General features: G+C 37.8%; 2 protein-coding genes across 2 annotated transcripts in view; one reads left to right on the top strand and one right to left on the bottom strand.

Moving 5' to 3' along the window:
• The window catches only part of LOC108974252 (ATP-binding cassette sub-family D member 3), a gene marked incomplete in the record, with an annotated part of 30,325 nt that overhangs the window by 11,683 nt on the left and 1,038 nt on the right, over positions 1-17,604 (top strand). Inside the window, 8 exon segments of the mRNA XM_018941969.1 lie at positions 6,073-6,185; positions 15,214-15,404; positions 15,465-15,562; positions 15,636-15,816; positions 15,897-16,179; positions 16,270-16,367; positions 17,184-17,274; positions 17,361-17,580. Of these exon segments, the coding sequence (XP_018797514.1) occupies positions 6,073-6,185; positions 15,214-15,404; positions 15,465-15,562; positions 15,636-15,816; positions 15,897-16,179; positions 16,270-16,367; positions 17,184-17,274; positions 17,361-17,580 (1,275 nt within the window).
• On the bottom strand, positions 11,907-12,903 carry LOC108974253. Its single transcript, XM_018941971.1, has 2 exons — positions 12,808-12,903; positions 11,907-12,739 (listed from the first exon to the last, which is right to left on the bottom strand). The coding sequence occupies exon 2, from the start codon at positions 12,721-12,723 to the stop codon at positions 12,112-12,114; it is 612 nt and encodes a 203-aa protein (XP_018797516.1). The 5' UTR covers positions 12,724-12,739; positions 12,808-12,903; the 3' UTR covers positions 11,907-12,111.

The raw sequence follows: 17,604 nt of genomic DNA, 5'->3' as shown, positions 1-17,604 counted from the left end.
GAAATTTTTTTTTAAGTATTTTTTTCATTTCAAAATATTTTGTTCATCAAAAATAGTTTATTATTGAAAAAATTTGCCGCTACTATTTATTAATAAATCAGTTGTTTTTCTTCTTCTCCTAAAATGCTTTTCAATGCACCAAAGCCCAGAAATAAATTGCTTAACCAGCGTTCGTTCTAATGCTAGGTATTTCGCCAATATTTATTCTTAGATGGCAAAAATTCAGATAGCCGAGAACCTGTACAGAAATTACCAACTAATTTTTATGCATATAAACATACATACGCACGAGTGTATTTCTCACTACAACAACACGCCAGATAATAAAATTCTTAATAAACATACAATAATAAATTAGTAAAAGTTTGCATATCATCGTTAGGTGGCGCGAACACTTTGTTGAGTTGTTAAGCGAAAGGGTGTGTGTGTGCGAGTATGTACCACATAGGCGTTGCTACTAGTTAGTTACGAACAACTAGTAATTTTCGTTTAGCAATTGGTTTTGACGGCTTTTAATATTTGTTGAAAGAGAAACCGAAAATTTTTGAAATTAAAATTTATTTATTTTTTTATTAATTTTGATTTCTAATCGATTATTTTTGGTATGCTGGATTTTATGAGAATCCACAAATTTGATGTCGCATGAATGTAGTCTAAATAGATATTTTTCCACGCTTATCTTGAGGTGGTCACTTCGATAAAGAAGTTTGCTTCGATTCTGACTAGTATTCGCGCCCCCAACAAACAAAAACGGTCGAAAACTAATTTTCTGTAGCAGATTTCTTGAACGGTAAATTGACTGGAAGGAAGAACCACAAAGTTAAATCACCAAATGCTATGATGACTTGAAAATTCGTTGGCATACGTGGATTGCAGCTGGAGGGGATTACTTTGAAGGAAATGAAATGGACAAAATTCACCTTTCAATTTAATCACACTATTATGTTTTCAATCCATATATTATACACGCTGTCTATGGAATTAAAGAAAGTACATAAGCGCTTCAGATATATCTACGATAACATACAAAGATATAAGGAACCTCAAACTTGGGTTTCTTGGTGAAACTTGACCCATTTTGAGCCAAAAATAGTATTTAATCCTTAATATGTTCATCTTTGATTATTCCCTCTGATCTAAATTGAACCGGACTGACAAAAAGAAAACTAAATTTTCATGAATTTTAAAAGAAATAAAGATAAGTCGGTTTCTGAGCTAATATAAGCTTGCCAACTACCATTTTTTCATACACTTATTGTAGGTAAGTCTCGGCGGGAATAGCTGTCAGCGTCTTCAGCATTTTTCGGTTCGGTTCAGCTACTTTTTTGGAGCGCCACTCAATAAATTGTTGAACAATTTCGATATCACATTCATAAACCCACGTCTCGTCACCAGTAATAATGCGTTTGATGAACATAAGGTCCACAGCTAGGTTAGGTTAAGTTAGATGGCTGATCACAGTTCACACGTGGACTGCGTGTCACCAGCTACTTTGCCAAGAATCTCTTTTGTGGCCTCTACTCCATGTTGTTTTTCCAAAAATTCAGTATTTTTTCGTCGTAGTCTAGCATTGACAACACTAACCAAAAATTGTTCAGTCGATTCATACGAGATATTGAGATCCTCTGCTATCTTTCTGATGTCAATACTCACATGTGGCATATTTTCGATGAGTTCACAACCCTCACTGAATGCTCGTGGTAAAGTAAACTCCCCAAAACACTCCAAACACAAAAGTAAACTCGCTTTTCAAGGACAAGCTTCGACCACTTCAACCGTTGGAAATATTAAAAAAGTGAAGTGTATGATGCTTGAAAATCGTCAGATAAGTGTTAGAGATATGACAAAAGAGCTCGACATCTCTCGCGTGTCCATTTGAATGATTTCGGTGAATATGTTGGGTACGAAACGCGTTCTCACTCGACTCGTCCCGATGAAGCACACTGCGACACTTCTATGGACCAGTCGGGTTTTAATTTGATCAGTTGATATGTTTTTCTTTAGATTTTGATGGTTTACAATATTTTGCGAAAAAAGTAGTATTATAATCTAAAGCTCTACATTTACGGAAGAAATGAAAAAATTCCATACGGTTATATGGATAATATATAGATTTTTATTATATATAGACTTTTATTTTGTAACTTTTTCTACTGAGATTATTAGATATTAATATTATTATCACTTTATATGTGTTTCATAAATTTTTAACCAAAATTATAACTGAATATAAACTGGTTACTTAACAACTAGTTTGCTTTACAAACAACTCAGAAACTTAACCTCTCATTCAGCCGCAGGTGTGAACGCTACGCAGTGCACTAACAATATTTGATGTACTTCCTTGCGATAGCAAATATTTTCATACATGCACAAACAATTATATACATACATACATACATACGTATATGAATATGGGTGTATAAACCATTTATTTTTCGTTTTTTAAAGACGCTGCTACTGCTGCTCCCATACGTGTGTGTGTGTATGTGTGAGTGCAAATTGCGGGCAATCTATGAAATCAAACACAAGCAATGTCCACGCTGCTAGAACAGCAACAACAACAATATTAACAACTACTACAAGTGACACATGGCTTGTATGTACGTCTGTTTGCTCGCTCGCTATACGAATCACCTCATTTGCTCCGCCATTGTCCCTCCATGGCCGATTGCCGTTTAAAGTTCATAACTAAATTAATCGGAAGAAGAAAAAGAAATGAAAGCAGCGGAATAAAACTTGAAGAAGAGAAGCAAAAAAACATCTGCAAATATACACGTCAGTGTTAGAAGGCAACGTGAGCTGATAATAGCTCTTATATCCATAATTAATGTTTTGAAATGAATGCATTTACATAATCAAGTAACGGTGCATTATTAATTACTATATTTTTTCCAATATGATTATGTCCAATACTGTCATATGGAACAAGTTATGAAAAAAATATATATTTTTTATTGACAAAATTCGATTTTTGTGTTCAACGTAGGCGCCATTGAAGGCGTTATTCAAAAATGTTCAATGCAATTTTTGTGGCGTAAATTGTCTTTTGCTTCAAAATAAGTCTCAACCTCGGTATTTAGCACTTCATTGTCGCTAAACTTCTCTCTAGCTAAAAGGTGATCCATTTCGAGGTACCCTCCATAAAGAAAAACGCAGAAACTGCAAATTTAATTTTCAAAAGATCATTCTTTGGCGGCTATGTCTTAGATGGGCCATCCATTGAGTTCAATTTTCTATGACTCGTTCAAGCATTCCGACTGGTAACTGTCGAATGACACTTGTGATGTTTTGCTCCAAGGCCTGAATCGGAGCGGCATTGTCCATATAGACCTTAGACTTTAAATATCTCCACAGGAAAAAATCAAACGGTGTAATATCACACGATCTTGGTGGCCAATCGTCCGATTCAAAACGTGAAATTATCACTAAGTGTTCTGTCAATAAATCCATTGATTAATGCGATATGTGGAAAGTGGCGCTTCTTGTTGAAACCAAATTTCGCTGAGCTCTAATTTCAGGAAACAGAATCGCTTCAGGTTGCACTTCGTCCCAACTGCGGCAATTTTACTTGTTTACATGGCCATTGAGCCAGGAATGGACCTCATCGCTGAACAAAATTTGGCTCAAAAACGTCGAATCTTCTTTTAACTTTTCAAGAACTGATAGTGCGAAGCGACGTCGCTTGGAAAGGTTAAGCGGCTTCAGTTCTTTGCACAAGCTGTATTTTGTACGCTTTCAATTTAAGATCTACACGTAAAATGCGTCAATTCGCTCCATAATCGACTCTCCACAATCTTCGTCCTCACTTTTAGCTCCTGGTTATGGGAATATTTAGGATAAAAGAGTATACGAGTTGGCTAAGTCAGCAGTCTCTCTAAACGAATTCGAGGCAGACAATACCATTTCCGCTAGGATTGATGAAATATATGTATGCAGACTTACAGCTATCATAACGGGGCACTGGCCATTTGGAGGACGTTAAAAATGGGTATGCTCTACAATAGCACGTGCAAACTTGAAGGTAGCAAAGACATCGAATATTTGGAATCCATCTTTAATGTCTATCTACAAAATGCACAACGGAGATAAGTAGTTTCATTGAGGGCATCAAATGGTTTGAACACAACAATGGAATGTAACATCAAGATACGATAGTGTATCAGGGCTACCCGCGCTAATTGAGCCCGAAGATGCAGTGCTGTTACTTACCTACCTACTTGTAGTTATCAGTTCAATAATCGAACTATCGGAATGGCACCGCCCATTATTTTTCGCTAAGCTCGGTATAACTTAAACGCCAGGATACTTATATTTGGTACTCGGAATTAATGTAATCTAATGCGCAGTTGACCTCTAATGCAACAGCAAGCAATTGCAGAGTCAACATTTAGCAGCCAAGCAGCAATCAAGGTTGTAACTTCGTATCGCATATCGGCCAAGCGTGTCTTGGAAATCAGGGCTGTAGTGGAAAGTGTTACCAGGAGCAAGTAACTTCACTTCTACTGGGTACCAGGCCACAGAGACGTCAAGGACAATGAAATAGTGGACGAGATTACCAAGAATGGATAGAAGGAAGGTAAAGAACATCAAAACCCGATGAAACGAACTACATGGCTGCAAAACTACACAAGTCAAGTGCAAAACAATGGGTTGCAAGTACTCAAAATTCCTATTGGCACTAGTTGGAAGGACTGTAGGAGCATGATCGGATTACTAACTGGTCATTGGTGACGCATTGGCGCTCGCAGAATGTGGCAGAGAAATCGAGAAGAATGCAGGAAATCTTTAGAGCAAGACACTAGAGAAACAAGAGAGCATCTCTTGTGCACATGTTCCACATTGACAAGAGCACACTGTAACTATCTGAGAACCCCACAGTATGATACACTGGATGAGGTATCGGTAGTGAGGCCTCAGAGTCTGTTGAAATTCACGTCAATTGCAGGCATCCTAATCATCTCCTCATGTACCTAGTAACTGAACTCCATCTGGTTAACCTATCCTAATCTGATGTAATCTTTTCTTCATTTTAGTTAATAAGTTTCGTTCGGAAGTCAACCTGCGTTGACTTTCACCTTTACTCTTTTCCTTCTCAAAGTGTGAAAGAAATAAAAATTCTTTAATTATCTGGTTTCAAACACCCCCGTCATCAAGTCAATAAATCAAGTTCTAAACTAAATTTTCAATCTTTAAATTCTTCTGCTTATCAAATTCTTTGTTAGTAGATTACTTGTTGATTTACTTATACCAATTAAATTACTAAAGCTTTCACCCTTAATGCGATTTGTACCACTTAATTAATAGATCCATTCATTAATCGTAAATAAACCTTTGAACTGCAGTCGCGCACAGACCTGATAAGCAATCCATTTCGCGTTGTGTTTTTTTTTTTTTTTTTTTTTTTTGTTTTGTTTTTTTTTTTTTTTGTTTCATTAAATAGCAGCTTGAACTTGAGTCTATTGAACAGCACCAATTTTAATTACTATTTGCTTTAGTTTAGATTGTACTACAAAGTCCAGAAATAAAACGCGTGCTTGCTCCCAATATCAAAGTATAACTAAGTAAAAATATGTAACCTTCGTTTTGGGGGAGTGCAATATGGGTTTTGGTGAATTTTCAAGATATGTTCCAATATTGACAGAATTTTTGAAGATTATTATTATATTCTCAGAAGTATTAATAATAAAATAAAATAAAAATACTAACAGTTTCAAGAACAAGTTTTGGAATGAATGTTATTTTGCAAATATAGACTGCTCTTCATACGAATTCTCCCTTACGATGATCTTCCAGTCAATATTTGGTGAATCCCTAATGTAAATTATAGCTTTAGAACCCTCCCTCTAATACTGTCTACAGTTCTTCACAATCCATTACGTTGGCGTTTTACGATGGATCATCTCTTTTAGCCGTCCAAGTGTGATCCTTAGTGGCTGTTGTATTAAATATGACCAAACCTAATCTAACTTTATTTAAGCGATATTTAATTTAACTGCAGAATTTTAGTGGCTTTCCCCTTCTCAAACTCGATTATCATTAATAATTTAATAAATTTCCTTTCGCTTGCAGAAAACCGGGCTATGAAGATAAAATACAGTACACAATTGCGGAGAAGAAGGACAAAAAGGGCAGCAAAGCTCATGTCAATGCGGTATTCTTCAAACAGTTGAGACAGCTGTTGCGTAAGTATAAGAAACATTTCTGAATATTAACCGGTCAATGTACTATATGTATATATATAGCAATTTATAGTTTATATGGCTTCACAAAGGACCACATACACCACGTCCACGTGCGATCATCGATAAGCCATCTATCCTAACCTAACACATCAAGTTCACAAATTTCGTATGCAAATAAAATAAACGAGTCTTAAAAAAACATAGAAGTTATACATATAATATCAATATAACAATTAATAGCGCTGACGTTGTACCGTTAATCGCTCTGATATCCGTAACTATTCTGTCTGACTGAGCAATATAAAATGTTGATATGTTGCATTAATTTTTATTGTTGTTATCAAATATCTAATTTATATAAATAAACGTAACAGTTTGCTACGTCTGGCGCTGGTTTTAAATGCCTGTTATTAAATGTAGGTTAGATTAGCTGGCTGATCGTAGATCGCAAGTGGATTGCTATATTAGTTATTGCGAATTATGACCACATTTCTTCAGAGATTTGATTATTATTTTTTTTTTGTGTAAAAATCAAATTGAAATTAAAAAAAAAACGGTAACCCTGTTACCATTATATTACTATAATAAGACCATTGATACCTAGGCCTTATTTTTCCAGAGATGTAAATATTTTGTTGTTTTTATGAAAAAGAAGCAAATTGAAAATATTTTAGTTTGAAGTTTTGAAATCACTATTTTTATATTTTTATTTTTTTTTTTAATGGCAATCCTGTTCAATAATATTATTAGAATAAAGCCATTGATACTTTGCCTTCATGCAATTAAATTATTTTCCAATTTAAAGCAGTCATAAATTTAATTGTTGTTGTAAACTTAAGCGATTAAAATTATTATTAACCTTCCGTTAATCTCTTTGGTATGCATTGGTGCTATCAAATTGCTCGCAATAAATCTAGTCTCTCCAATTTGTTGTTTTCTTTACGGCATTTCTTGTAGCGGCATAAAACAATGGTCAACGATTTTTGTAGAAAGCTCGCTCTAGGAAAGCTGGCATCTGTCGTGAGACCACATTATGTGGGCAAAAAATAGTAAGATTTGTTAATTTAAATTTCGTGCAAAAATCCATTCGTCGTAAATTTTTTTTTTCTAACAGTTTGTCCCGGGCCAGTGTTTTTGATAGACACAAATTTTTCAAAAAGGCTCGTTCTCGAACGTTGACGACGCCAGGATGGCCTCTAACATCAACTGATGATCAATACGTCAATAAAGTGAAGAAATCGGTGCTTGAGAACGGACGATTAACAGTCAGACATCTGGCGGGCATCGTTGTAATGCCGGAAGGGTCGGAAAGAAACCGTTTGAAAGATTATTTGGGCCTAAAGAAAGTGAAAGAACGATTGGTTCCAAAATCAACAAAAATTTTTTCGAAAAACAGCTTCATATAAACGTCTGTGAAATAATGCGTTCCGACTACCAGGATGTCATGAAACGTATTCTTACTGGCCATGAGTCTTGGATATATGCTTATGATCCAGAAACAGACAGCAGAGTTGAGCCGAAGCCGAAATAACCTCGTCAAAGCAGGTTAAAAATCAAGGTTATGTTGAGGATTATTATTATTCAAGTACAAGCATAAGTGTATTGCGGCCAAGAGGGATTATTTTGAGGGGGTAGTCATAGATTTTGAAGAATAAATTAAGAATTTTAAAACTATGAATAAAGTCGTAACTACTTTTTACTCATAGTAGTCCAGTCACCAAAATTATGCCTTGATCTGACATTATTTAGTTTTGTGCTGTGACTTCCCTACTATGACCTAGGTTAACTCAATTTTAACACTGTCGGCTTCACGACAAAATAAATTACACTGATGTTTTTACGATCGTTCCATGTACTCATGCACTTGTCAATTGTGATTCATTAGAACAGCGCTAAAGCTCAAAAAGATTTTGAGAAATATTATACACTTCATACAAACATTTAAGCGCTGTCTTCCTAACAAACGCGGGCTTACTTGCCGACAAATAAATGTATGAGTATAGACAACGTTGTGCATAAAATTAGTACATTTGCCTTAAACAATAAGAAAAGAATGATAAATACTGGTTTGTAGGCGCAGGTAGCTTTACACTAGTAGAATTGAGTTAAAAAAAAAAAGAGAGCCACAGAGAGTTTTTGTGGTTGTAACTTAACGTACTCTCCCAACTTTTTTCCAATATAAATTTCAGTTGATTCCCATATATTTTTAAAGCAGTCTTTTGTGGTGTCACAGTCCTTGTAAGAACACAATTCACGTCCATATCGGTTAGGTATCCGCTGCTCTCTAGGAATCACTTAAAAAAAGAAGGAATAAGAAAGAATTTTATTCTTATAACTAAATCCAACTTTCATTGTTAGATCAATCTTATTACACAAATATATGTGCTTAGATCACACACCATCAAATTTAGCCTCGACGAGAAAAAACTACAGTTTCATATATTTTGATAGAAATCTTTATTATCGCCTTCGAAACAGGCTCCTGAAGCCACTCAGAGCGCGACAAGGAGACAGAGTTTGTCCCAGAGGTTGATCAAACCTCTAAACCTTGCAAGGCTGTAACCTCCCAGTAGTAGCTTAGCATTGCGCCTTCCGGCTGCCTGCTCCCAGTGCCGTTTTCTCTTCACTCACTCCTTTATGGTCTGGGGTTGGACGCTGCTACAGAGCGACCTAGTTTGTCGGCCAGCTCATTGCCGGCTAAACATTTATGCCCCGAGAGCAAGTAACATTGGAATTCTCCTGTTTAATATACACCGAAAAGTGTATGAATTTAGTCTGTGTTTACGAAATTCAATGTTCTTCCGGTTACTGTTCCTACTTACGTGGCTGTCACTGTATTTATTTATGCTTGTATATAAATATTATAATAGTAATAACAATCACAGTTGTTACGTAGACAAATTAACACTTCTCGGCAGTGAGTAGTGTTGTGCTTGTAGCTTCGTTTGCTTTGTTTTGTAACATCAGGCGAGTTGTCGCGGCCGTTCAACAGTCGCTTGCGCAATATGACAATGTAGTAGCAGAATATAAGTATTATGTGTTATTGTGCAACAACATACTATTGCCATTTAGCACGTTTACGCTATGAATCACTGTGAATTAAAAGTGAAGAGCGAGCGCAAAGTCGGCTTTAGGCAGCATATCGTGTGTTTTGGACCACCTATCGGTCGGTTGTTATTATATTTGATTACCGCTACGCAATTATTATTATAGAGTACGTAAGTATTGGTAAGTTCTATTTGAAGAAACGCTCTTGAAATCTAGCTCCTCGCTTCTGATTAGTCTCGCATTCTTGAACTTCCAACTGTAAATTCATGATCAATGCATTTTTACTCGATTTCACTAACAAAATAATTACCCAACATACATACTTGACAAGAATCTGGTTTTGTTTTCATTATCTTAACCAGATCAGCAACTCGTGCTTACGCTGTTATAGCTGAGTTTACAATAGCGTTGCCAATGATGTCAGTATATATGATACTTTCTCTATATAGTTCTGCATCTCGATTTATTTTCTCCAAGACTAGATTGAAGTCGCTCGATGGAACGTCGCGTTGTCTGAAACCTCGTTTGATTTCGAACAGCTGAGCGAGTAACTTCCCGATCCTGGCGGACCTTTTGGTATGGCTCAATGTCAGTTTACACAGCCGCATTCGTTTTGCGGGGATACCAAATTTAGACATGGCGTCATAAATGCAGCTCCTTTTCGTGCTGTCAAAAGCAGCCTCAGAATCGGCGAAGATGCTGTGTGTGTCGATTCTCTTTTCACGGCTTTTTTCCAAGATTTAGCACGTAGTGAATATCTGGTGAGTTGTAGATTGTCCAAACTTAAAGGCATACCGATAAGATTCAATCAGTTTGTTAACGGTGAGCTTTACTATTTCAAGCTTATCCCACGTTAGTTGACGCAGATTAGGGGGTCTCCCTTTTTGTGGATTGAGCAGAACACACTTTAATTCCAATCGTTGGGCATGCTTTCGTCCCACCATGTCCTCAAAGAAGCTGATGCATGGTCTTTATCAGTTCCTTGCCGTCGTGTTTAAATAGCTCGGCCGCTAATCCATCGGCCCACACCGCTTTGTTTCTCTTCAGGCGGGTCATTTCTATTCGTAAATTCTATTCTTCTTCATGGTCGGGCAATGGAACGACTGCTCCATCGTCATCGATTGGGGAATCGGGTTCGCCTTTTTCTGGCGTTATGCTTTCACCAGGTTGGAGAAGTGTTCTCTCCATAATTTTAGTATGCAGTGGTCATACGCTATGGTGATGCTACGAGAGTATGCTCCGGTTTTGATTTCGAGCATTACCCCTAACGACCAACTTGCCAAAGTTAGTGAGTTTTCTTCCGGAGATAGCTAGGTACATAGCTATGCTATCATCTAGAACTACAAATAACCATATTTCGAGCCCTGCCGAATTTGATCAACCTCAACCCATTTGGGTATGGGATGAAGATACTTTCTTTGCCCGCCCTGCACGATTTTGACATCGTGGCTGGGGAAGCTCTCATAGGGGCGCTCCTAGCTCACATAGAAGACATCTTTGGACACTTTGTCCTTCTCTACTATCAGGAAGTGGTCGCAAATCAGTGACATGTTGAAAAACTTCAATTTGATGCGGATTATGGCTAGACGTTCACTCACCGGTGTGAATGATAGTACTCGGCGACGGAGTCTGTATCCCACCACGAATCCCACACCAAATTTGCGCTCCTTTGTATGGCCACTGTAGTAAATGCCACAAGGACCTACTCGTCTCAGTCCTTGTCCCGTCCATCGCATTTCTTGGACGACGGTGATGTCAGCCTTTATTTTCTAGAGGACACCAACCAGCTGGGCAGCGGTACCTTCCCAATTAAGGGACCGGACGTTCCAGATGCATGCCCTTAAGTCTTAATCTTTAGTACGATAGCATTGGTCGTCATCAGAAAAGGGGGGTCCTCTCATCTGAGGCTGTTTTGTTCTTTTCATGGAAGGTGTCTTTTTACGTGGCGGGTCTCAAGCCCAGCGCACAACCCTGTCGAGGAATGTTTCGCCTTCTCACTTTAGCTCGCCTTCAAACGGATGTTTTTTGGCTACCTGGTCTCAGACCGGAATTCGTGAGCTGCCTGAGTCATATGTAAAAGAATCGTTTCTGGCCACTCCCAAGTGAATGGCGCTCAGAGAACTATCCTCACTTGTGTGAACTTCTACATACGCCTCCAACCTTCACACTCACGCGTGATCTGTCAAAAAAAAGGGTATTGAAAATGCATCACGCGGATCATCCTTTATAATCCCTTAGTACCAAATCGGGCCCATAATGCGATTTTTTGTAGGTTTCTGAAAAACATTACGACTTCGATTAATTCGTTCGAGCGTCTATAGGAAGTGGATGTCGACGAACTCTCGTGGTCTGCAAAATTCGAAGAAGTGGGGTCAGATGGTGCCTGTGGGTCAAAACAATATTGACTTTCAAGTTAACGGAATTGAACTTTTTATATACCTTTATTTTTATTCCGAGCTTTGTGTCGTAAAGAGATTCAGGGATATAATTATATTGAACTCAAGCTTCCAAAGTGTAGTCGAAGCTAAAAGTTCCATTCTACATAGCTATATATATATGTATGGCTTAATAGGATAATTACACAGACACTCCGAATTGTGTGGCTTTTCCTGTATTTGTTTCGCCAACTGTGCATTATTCCGCAACAAAAACAACAACAATAATAAAAGAGACAATGAAAATTACACTGCATTTTATTATTAACCTTTCGGGTCAAGCACATGCTAACTGTTACATACGAGTACATTCAGGGACACATCAGGGACAAATATTATACACAAACACATACAAAGCTCGCACACGATGCCACAAAACACTTTGCTGGAACGCATAGACAGACAGCCGAAGTATTCCAAATCAGAAAGGCTTGTATAAATTTTCAACATCTTCGGCGTTTTCGTCGCCGCTTCGGACAACAGTTCTCCACGAAATCTTCCAATGAGCAATCGTACATGGGTTTGCAACGTCTATGTGAGCCATTGCAGCCGTTCACATAATCCCAGAACATTTCCATGTTCAAAGTAACCTTGCGCTCAATACGTTGATATTTCTTACGTATCAAGTGAAAGTGATCGGTCGCCTGACCGACAAACGCCAATATGCCCAAACTGATCGAGGTGGTGGTCAGACCCAGTATGAGTGATTCATAGTTGACATAAGTTTTGGTGGACATGCCCATGATCAAGAGGAATGATTTGATAAGCCGCCAAAAGAGTTTCTCCAGCGTGCACCAGACGATTATGGCGCCGAATTCCGTTAACAAAATAGTGACAATGGTCTCGACGATCACCTGACAGAAGTACGGCAAATGCATGTAACGTACCGGATAGAGGCATAGATCCGAGATGAGATCCAATAGCGCAATGAGGAATATCCAACTGGCTAGTGAGGGCGCCGGCGAGCAGAGGCCCTTCTCCTGTTCGAAGAAGAAGGAGGTGCGCAGTACAATTTGAAAGAGCGCCGCGATGACAATGGCTGCTGTGACTGTCATTTCGACTGTTTATTCTCTGCGAATGATGAAGAGGATAACCAGCGGTTTTATGACATAATTTCGGGTATTTTTAAGGGTACTCACTGTAATTTTGATTGCTTTCCTAAAAGTAAAATTACAAAGTTTTTATTAGAAATAAGTAAATTTTTTTTTAATTTTTTCTCTTAAACAAAAAAATTTTTTACAACAAATTAAATTTGAGAACTTAACTCATTTATTTTGAAAAGTTTTCCAAAGTGAATGTTCAATTGAAAAGCATTGTTGCTGAGGCCGGTTTCGTCTTTGAATGCGTCCGTTATTAGCGTCGAAAAGTATCTTCAGCGGCTGCGGCCTTGAGTCTTACTTGTGCCGTACTTTCCAATGTGGGTTTTTGTAAGTTTTGAAGTGTGCTAAACTGTGCAGTTGTGTGCTAAATATTATATATGAAACGGATTGGCTCAATGCTCGAATAGTTCTCGGCGTCTCTGGGAGAACTTAACATCTGATCAAAATTGATTCGGACTGATAAAATTTTCTTCTGTGCCAAATTTTTCATAACTTGTTATATACCTCGGTTTTTTTTTTGTTGTGCAATTTCATAAACCAACGTCACTTCTCAGCAGTAATAATGCGTTTGATGAATTTACAGTCTTCAGCTACTTTGTCAAGCATCACCTCTACTCGCCGTCGCTTTTGCAAAATATTCAGCTCTTATGATACGGGTCTAGCATTAAAACGCTTCATACCCAAAACATAAACCAACATGTGAGGAGTCGATCCCAAAGACATGTTAATCTCTCCGATGCCAACAAAATGATTTTTAAGCGCCGTTTCTTTAGTTTTTTCGATTTTATCGTCATTAGCACTGGAAAAATCTTATTGAAACGGAAAAATCTTATTGATCAAATAGTATATTGCAGAGGTGCTGATATAAGTTTCGAACGAATATTAAGATGTAGAGAGTGACTTTCGACGAAAAATTAAAATTTTTTTGGTTTATAAACTGTGGTGTATATAGTATGGGTTGTGATAGGGTAATAACCCCTCGGACTCAGTTCAACCAATAACGGGTGATCCAAGTAGAGGTACATTTTTTCAATAGCCTTTTTTTGACAGATCACGTTCGAGTCGTGTCAAGCTGTCATGTTACTTTTGTCTGATATTTAATGGAAAGAATTCCACCTAAAGAACGTTTACAAGTCGTTCAACTTTATTACGACAATTCACTTTCTGTAAATAATGTGTTTCGCGCGCTTCATTCCACTTATGGTCAACATAATCGGCCTACTGGGCGTACTATTCGCTACATCATCACCCATCTTTAGATCCAAATACATCACGTCCATTAAGCAGCCGTAGCTTAGAGTGCACACGAAGACCGTATAGAGTCGATTCGTCGCAGTTCGCAACAACTCGGACTGACGTATTGAAGGACTTGGCGTATTTAAAAAAAAAAGTACAAAATACAGCTTGTGCCCGAACTGAAGCCGCTCTTTAAAACTTGCGAAAAGATTTGACGTTTTTGAGCCAAATTTTTTCAGCGATTAGGCCCATTTCTGGGTGAATGGGTATGTGAACAAGCAAAATTAGCGCATTTGAGACGAAGAGCAACCTGAAGTGATTAAAGAGCTGTCAATTTATCCAAACAAAACGGTTTGTTGTGGTTTGTAGGCCGATGGAATCATCGGTCCACAACTCGTCAAAACTGATGCCGGTGAGAACGTAACCGTTAATGGCAACCCTTATCGCGCCATGTTAACCGACTGTTTGGTGCCTAAAATTGAAGCTCCTGTTCTCGGCGACTTTTGATTTCAACAAGACGGCGCCAGTTCCAACACATCGCTTCATCGTACAATGGATTTTTTGAGAGAACAATTCGTTTGGGACCGATTGATTGGCCATCAAGATCTTGTGATATAACGGTAGTTAGACTTTTTCCTGGGGGTATGTGTAAAATCCATGTGGACAATCCCGCTTCGATACTGGTCGTGAAGCAAAACATCACGCCATCATTCGATATGTTCAAATGAGTCATTGAAAATTGCGCTCAACAGATGGATAATCTCAGACGTAGCTGTGGCCAGCATATGAAAGGGATAATCTTCAAATAATAAGTGCCTGTTCTTTTGAAAGATTCCATATTTAATTTGAAGTTTCTGTGTTTTTTTCTTTAAAAAAAGGTAGTAGAACCTCGAAATAAATCACCCTTTAAAATCCAGCGAGACAGCGGTCAACCTGTCTTAAACAAATCTAAACCATTCTCCAGCAGGATCAAAAAAATTGAAATATTTAGTTCACCCTTTACTAATAATTAAGTCGTTCTAACCTTAAGCTTTAAACTATTTTTATGCCACACTCTGTAGTTTTGTTGATGATAATTGGTTTTTTGAACATTTTCATATTAACAAAAATTTTGTGGCGTAAACATGATGTAATTTTAATTTTTTAAACACACTATACCATTATTTTAGATTAATAATTCGATTAAATAAAATCCCTTTTATATTTCAGCCATACTCGTGCCCCGCTTCTGGAGTGTTGAAAGCGGTTTGTTGTTATTGGTGGCCGCTTCGCTGATCGGTCGCTCTGTCAGTGATATTTGGATGATACAGAATGCCACTGTGGTGGAGAGCACGATCATACACATGAATAAAGATAAATTCAAATCCGCGCTGCTCAAGTATTTGGCCGCTCTGCCAATGGTGAGTGATACAAATGAAAATTGAAAATATTATTACACTTATTTCTTACTCAATCGACAGATATCGGTTGTCACAAATGTGCTGAAATGGAGTTTGGGTGAATTAAAATTGCGTTTCCGCACCAATTTGACACATCATCTGTACAATCAGTATCTGAGGTAATTACATTTCACTTACAATTGCGCTAATGCAAGCGATTAAATCACTACCCCTCCTCTCCACTCCTTACAGCGGTTACACTTACTATAAAATGTCCAATTTGGATAACCGAATAGCGAATGCCGATCAATTACTTACCACAGACATCGATAAGTTCTGTGAAAGCGCCACAGATCTGTATTCGAATATCAGTAAGCCCGTGCTGGACATATTTATCTATGTCTATCGCTTAACGGTCAATCTGGGTGGCAAGGTGAGCGCGTATACTCCTTAACTACCACTAGAGATGGATATATTTATATAAATTTTTTTCTCTTTCTCTCTCTTTCACAGACGCCTTCAATACTTATGTTGTATTTGCTTTTCGCTGGCATTGTGCTCACACGCTTGCGTCGCCCAACCGGTCGTCTAACGGTTGAGGAGCAAAAGCTGGAAGGTGAATTCCGTTATGTTAATAGCCGTTTGATCACGAACTCCGAGGAGGTGGCCTTCTATCAGGGCAACACACGGGAGAAGCTCACGCTACTGGCCAGTTATTCGAAATTACGCACACATCTACGCAAATTCTTGGAATTCCGCGTTAGCATGGGTATTGTCGATAATATTGTGGGCAAATGTAAGTATGCGTTATTTTATAACTGCATTTGTTTTGGTTTTAAATTTATGGCGCTCATACGCATTTCGTAAATTTTTGTTATTCTCCCAGATTTCGCCTCTATCGTCGGTTTTTATGCAGTATCAATTCCATTCTTCACGGACAATCATCCCTTGTTGTCGGGCGAACACAGTGGTCAACGTTTGCAGGTTTGTATTTTTATGTACACTGAAGAGTGTATAGATATTAGGTATGCCACGAAGTTTAGAACAGCCAGAAGGAAATTTTAGCGAACTTAAAAAAAAAATATATATAAAAGATCAGCCTCATGAACAGAGTCGAATTAGCTATGTACATACTATATCTGTCATGTCTCTCAATTTTTGAGATAACATTCTGCAATTTTGCATAAGTCCTTTTCTCTCCATAAAGCTACTGCACAACCGTTATCCAGCGTTAGCGAACCACTATAGCATATAGCTGTCATACAAACTGAACGATCGGAATCAAATGCTTGTAAGGAAAAGTTTTTAATTTTCCAAAATATTTTCACGAAATTTGACACAGATCGCTATCAATGGCAGGGGTAAAATCTCCGAAGAAATTGTTCAGATCGGACCACTATATGATATAGCTGCCATACAAGCTAAACGATCAAAATCAAGTGCTTGCATAGAAAACTTTTTTATTTTAAGATAAGCATAGATTATTATCCTAGGTAACACCACAATCTCAGCATATAATGTTCAGTTTGGATCACTATATCATGTAGCTACCATACAAATATACATATCGAGTCTCCCTTAAGAATGAAAATCGATTACAACTTGATTTTGTTGTTGTTGTACTTATGAACACACTAATTACCTAGACCAAATAGACGTGGAAATGTCCATAATAAAAACTTAACCTTATTTTTCTGTCAGAAATACTAATTTTAACATAAGACGTGGCTTCGAGAATTTTAGTACTTTCTCAAAATCTTATTAAAATACTTTAACCTGAATTTAATTCACTTTCCACAGGCATACTACACATACGGCCGTATGTTGGTGAAATTAGCCGAAGCTATCGGTCGTTTAGTTTTGGCTGGTCGCGAGATGTCGCGCTTGGCAGGTAAATTTTTTTTTTTTTTTTTTTTATAATATTACTAACTTAGTGTTATGAACATGAAAATCTAACAATTTTTCTTTAATTTCAAGGCTTCACGGCGCGCATGACCGAGCTAATCAAAGTGCTGGGTGATCTGAATAAAGGACGTTACGAACGCACAATGGTGAATAACGTTTTGAATGGCGACAATTGCTTCGGCCCCAACAAGGGTATTCTGACATTCGTGGATAATATCATACGGTTCGAAAAGGTGCCGCTCGTTACGCCGAACGGTGATGTGCTCGTGAAGGAGCTAAGCTTTGAGGTTAAGTAAGTACACAGTCTCAACTTTAA

This window comes from Bactrocera latifrons, unplaced genomic scaffold (genome assembly GCF_001853355.1).
Source record: "Bactrocera latifrons isolate USDA-ARS-PBARC rearing strain unplaced genomic scaffold, ASM185335v1 scaffold_54, whole genome shotgun sequence".
NCBI classification, from domain to species: domain Eukaryota; kingdom Metazoa; phylum Arthropoda; class Insecta; order Diptera; family Tephritidae; genus Bactrocera; species Bactrocera latifrons.
Note: the sequence above shows the minus strand (reverse complement) of the source record. Positions and strands in the feature narration are given on the sequence as shown.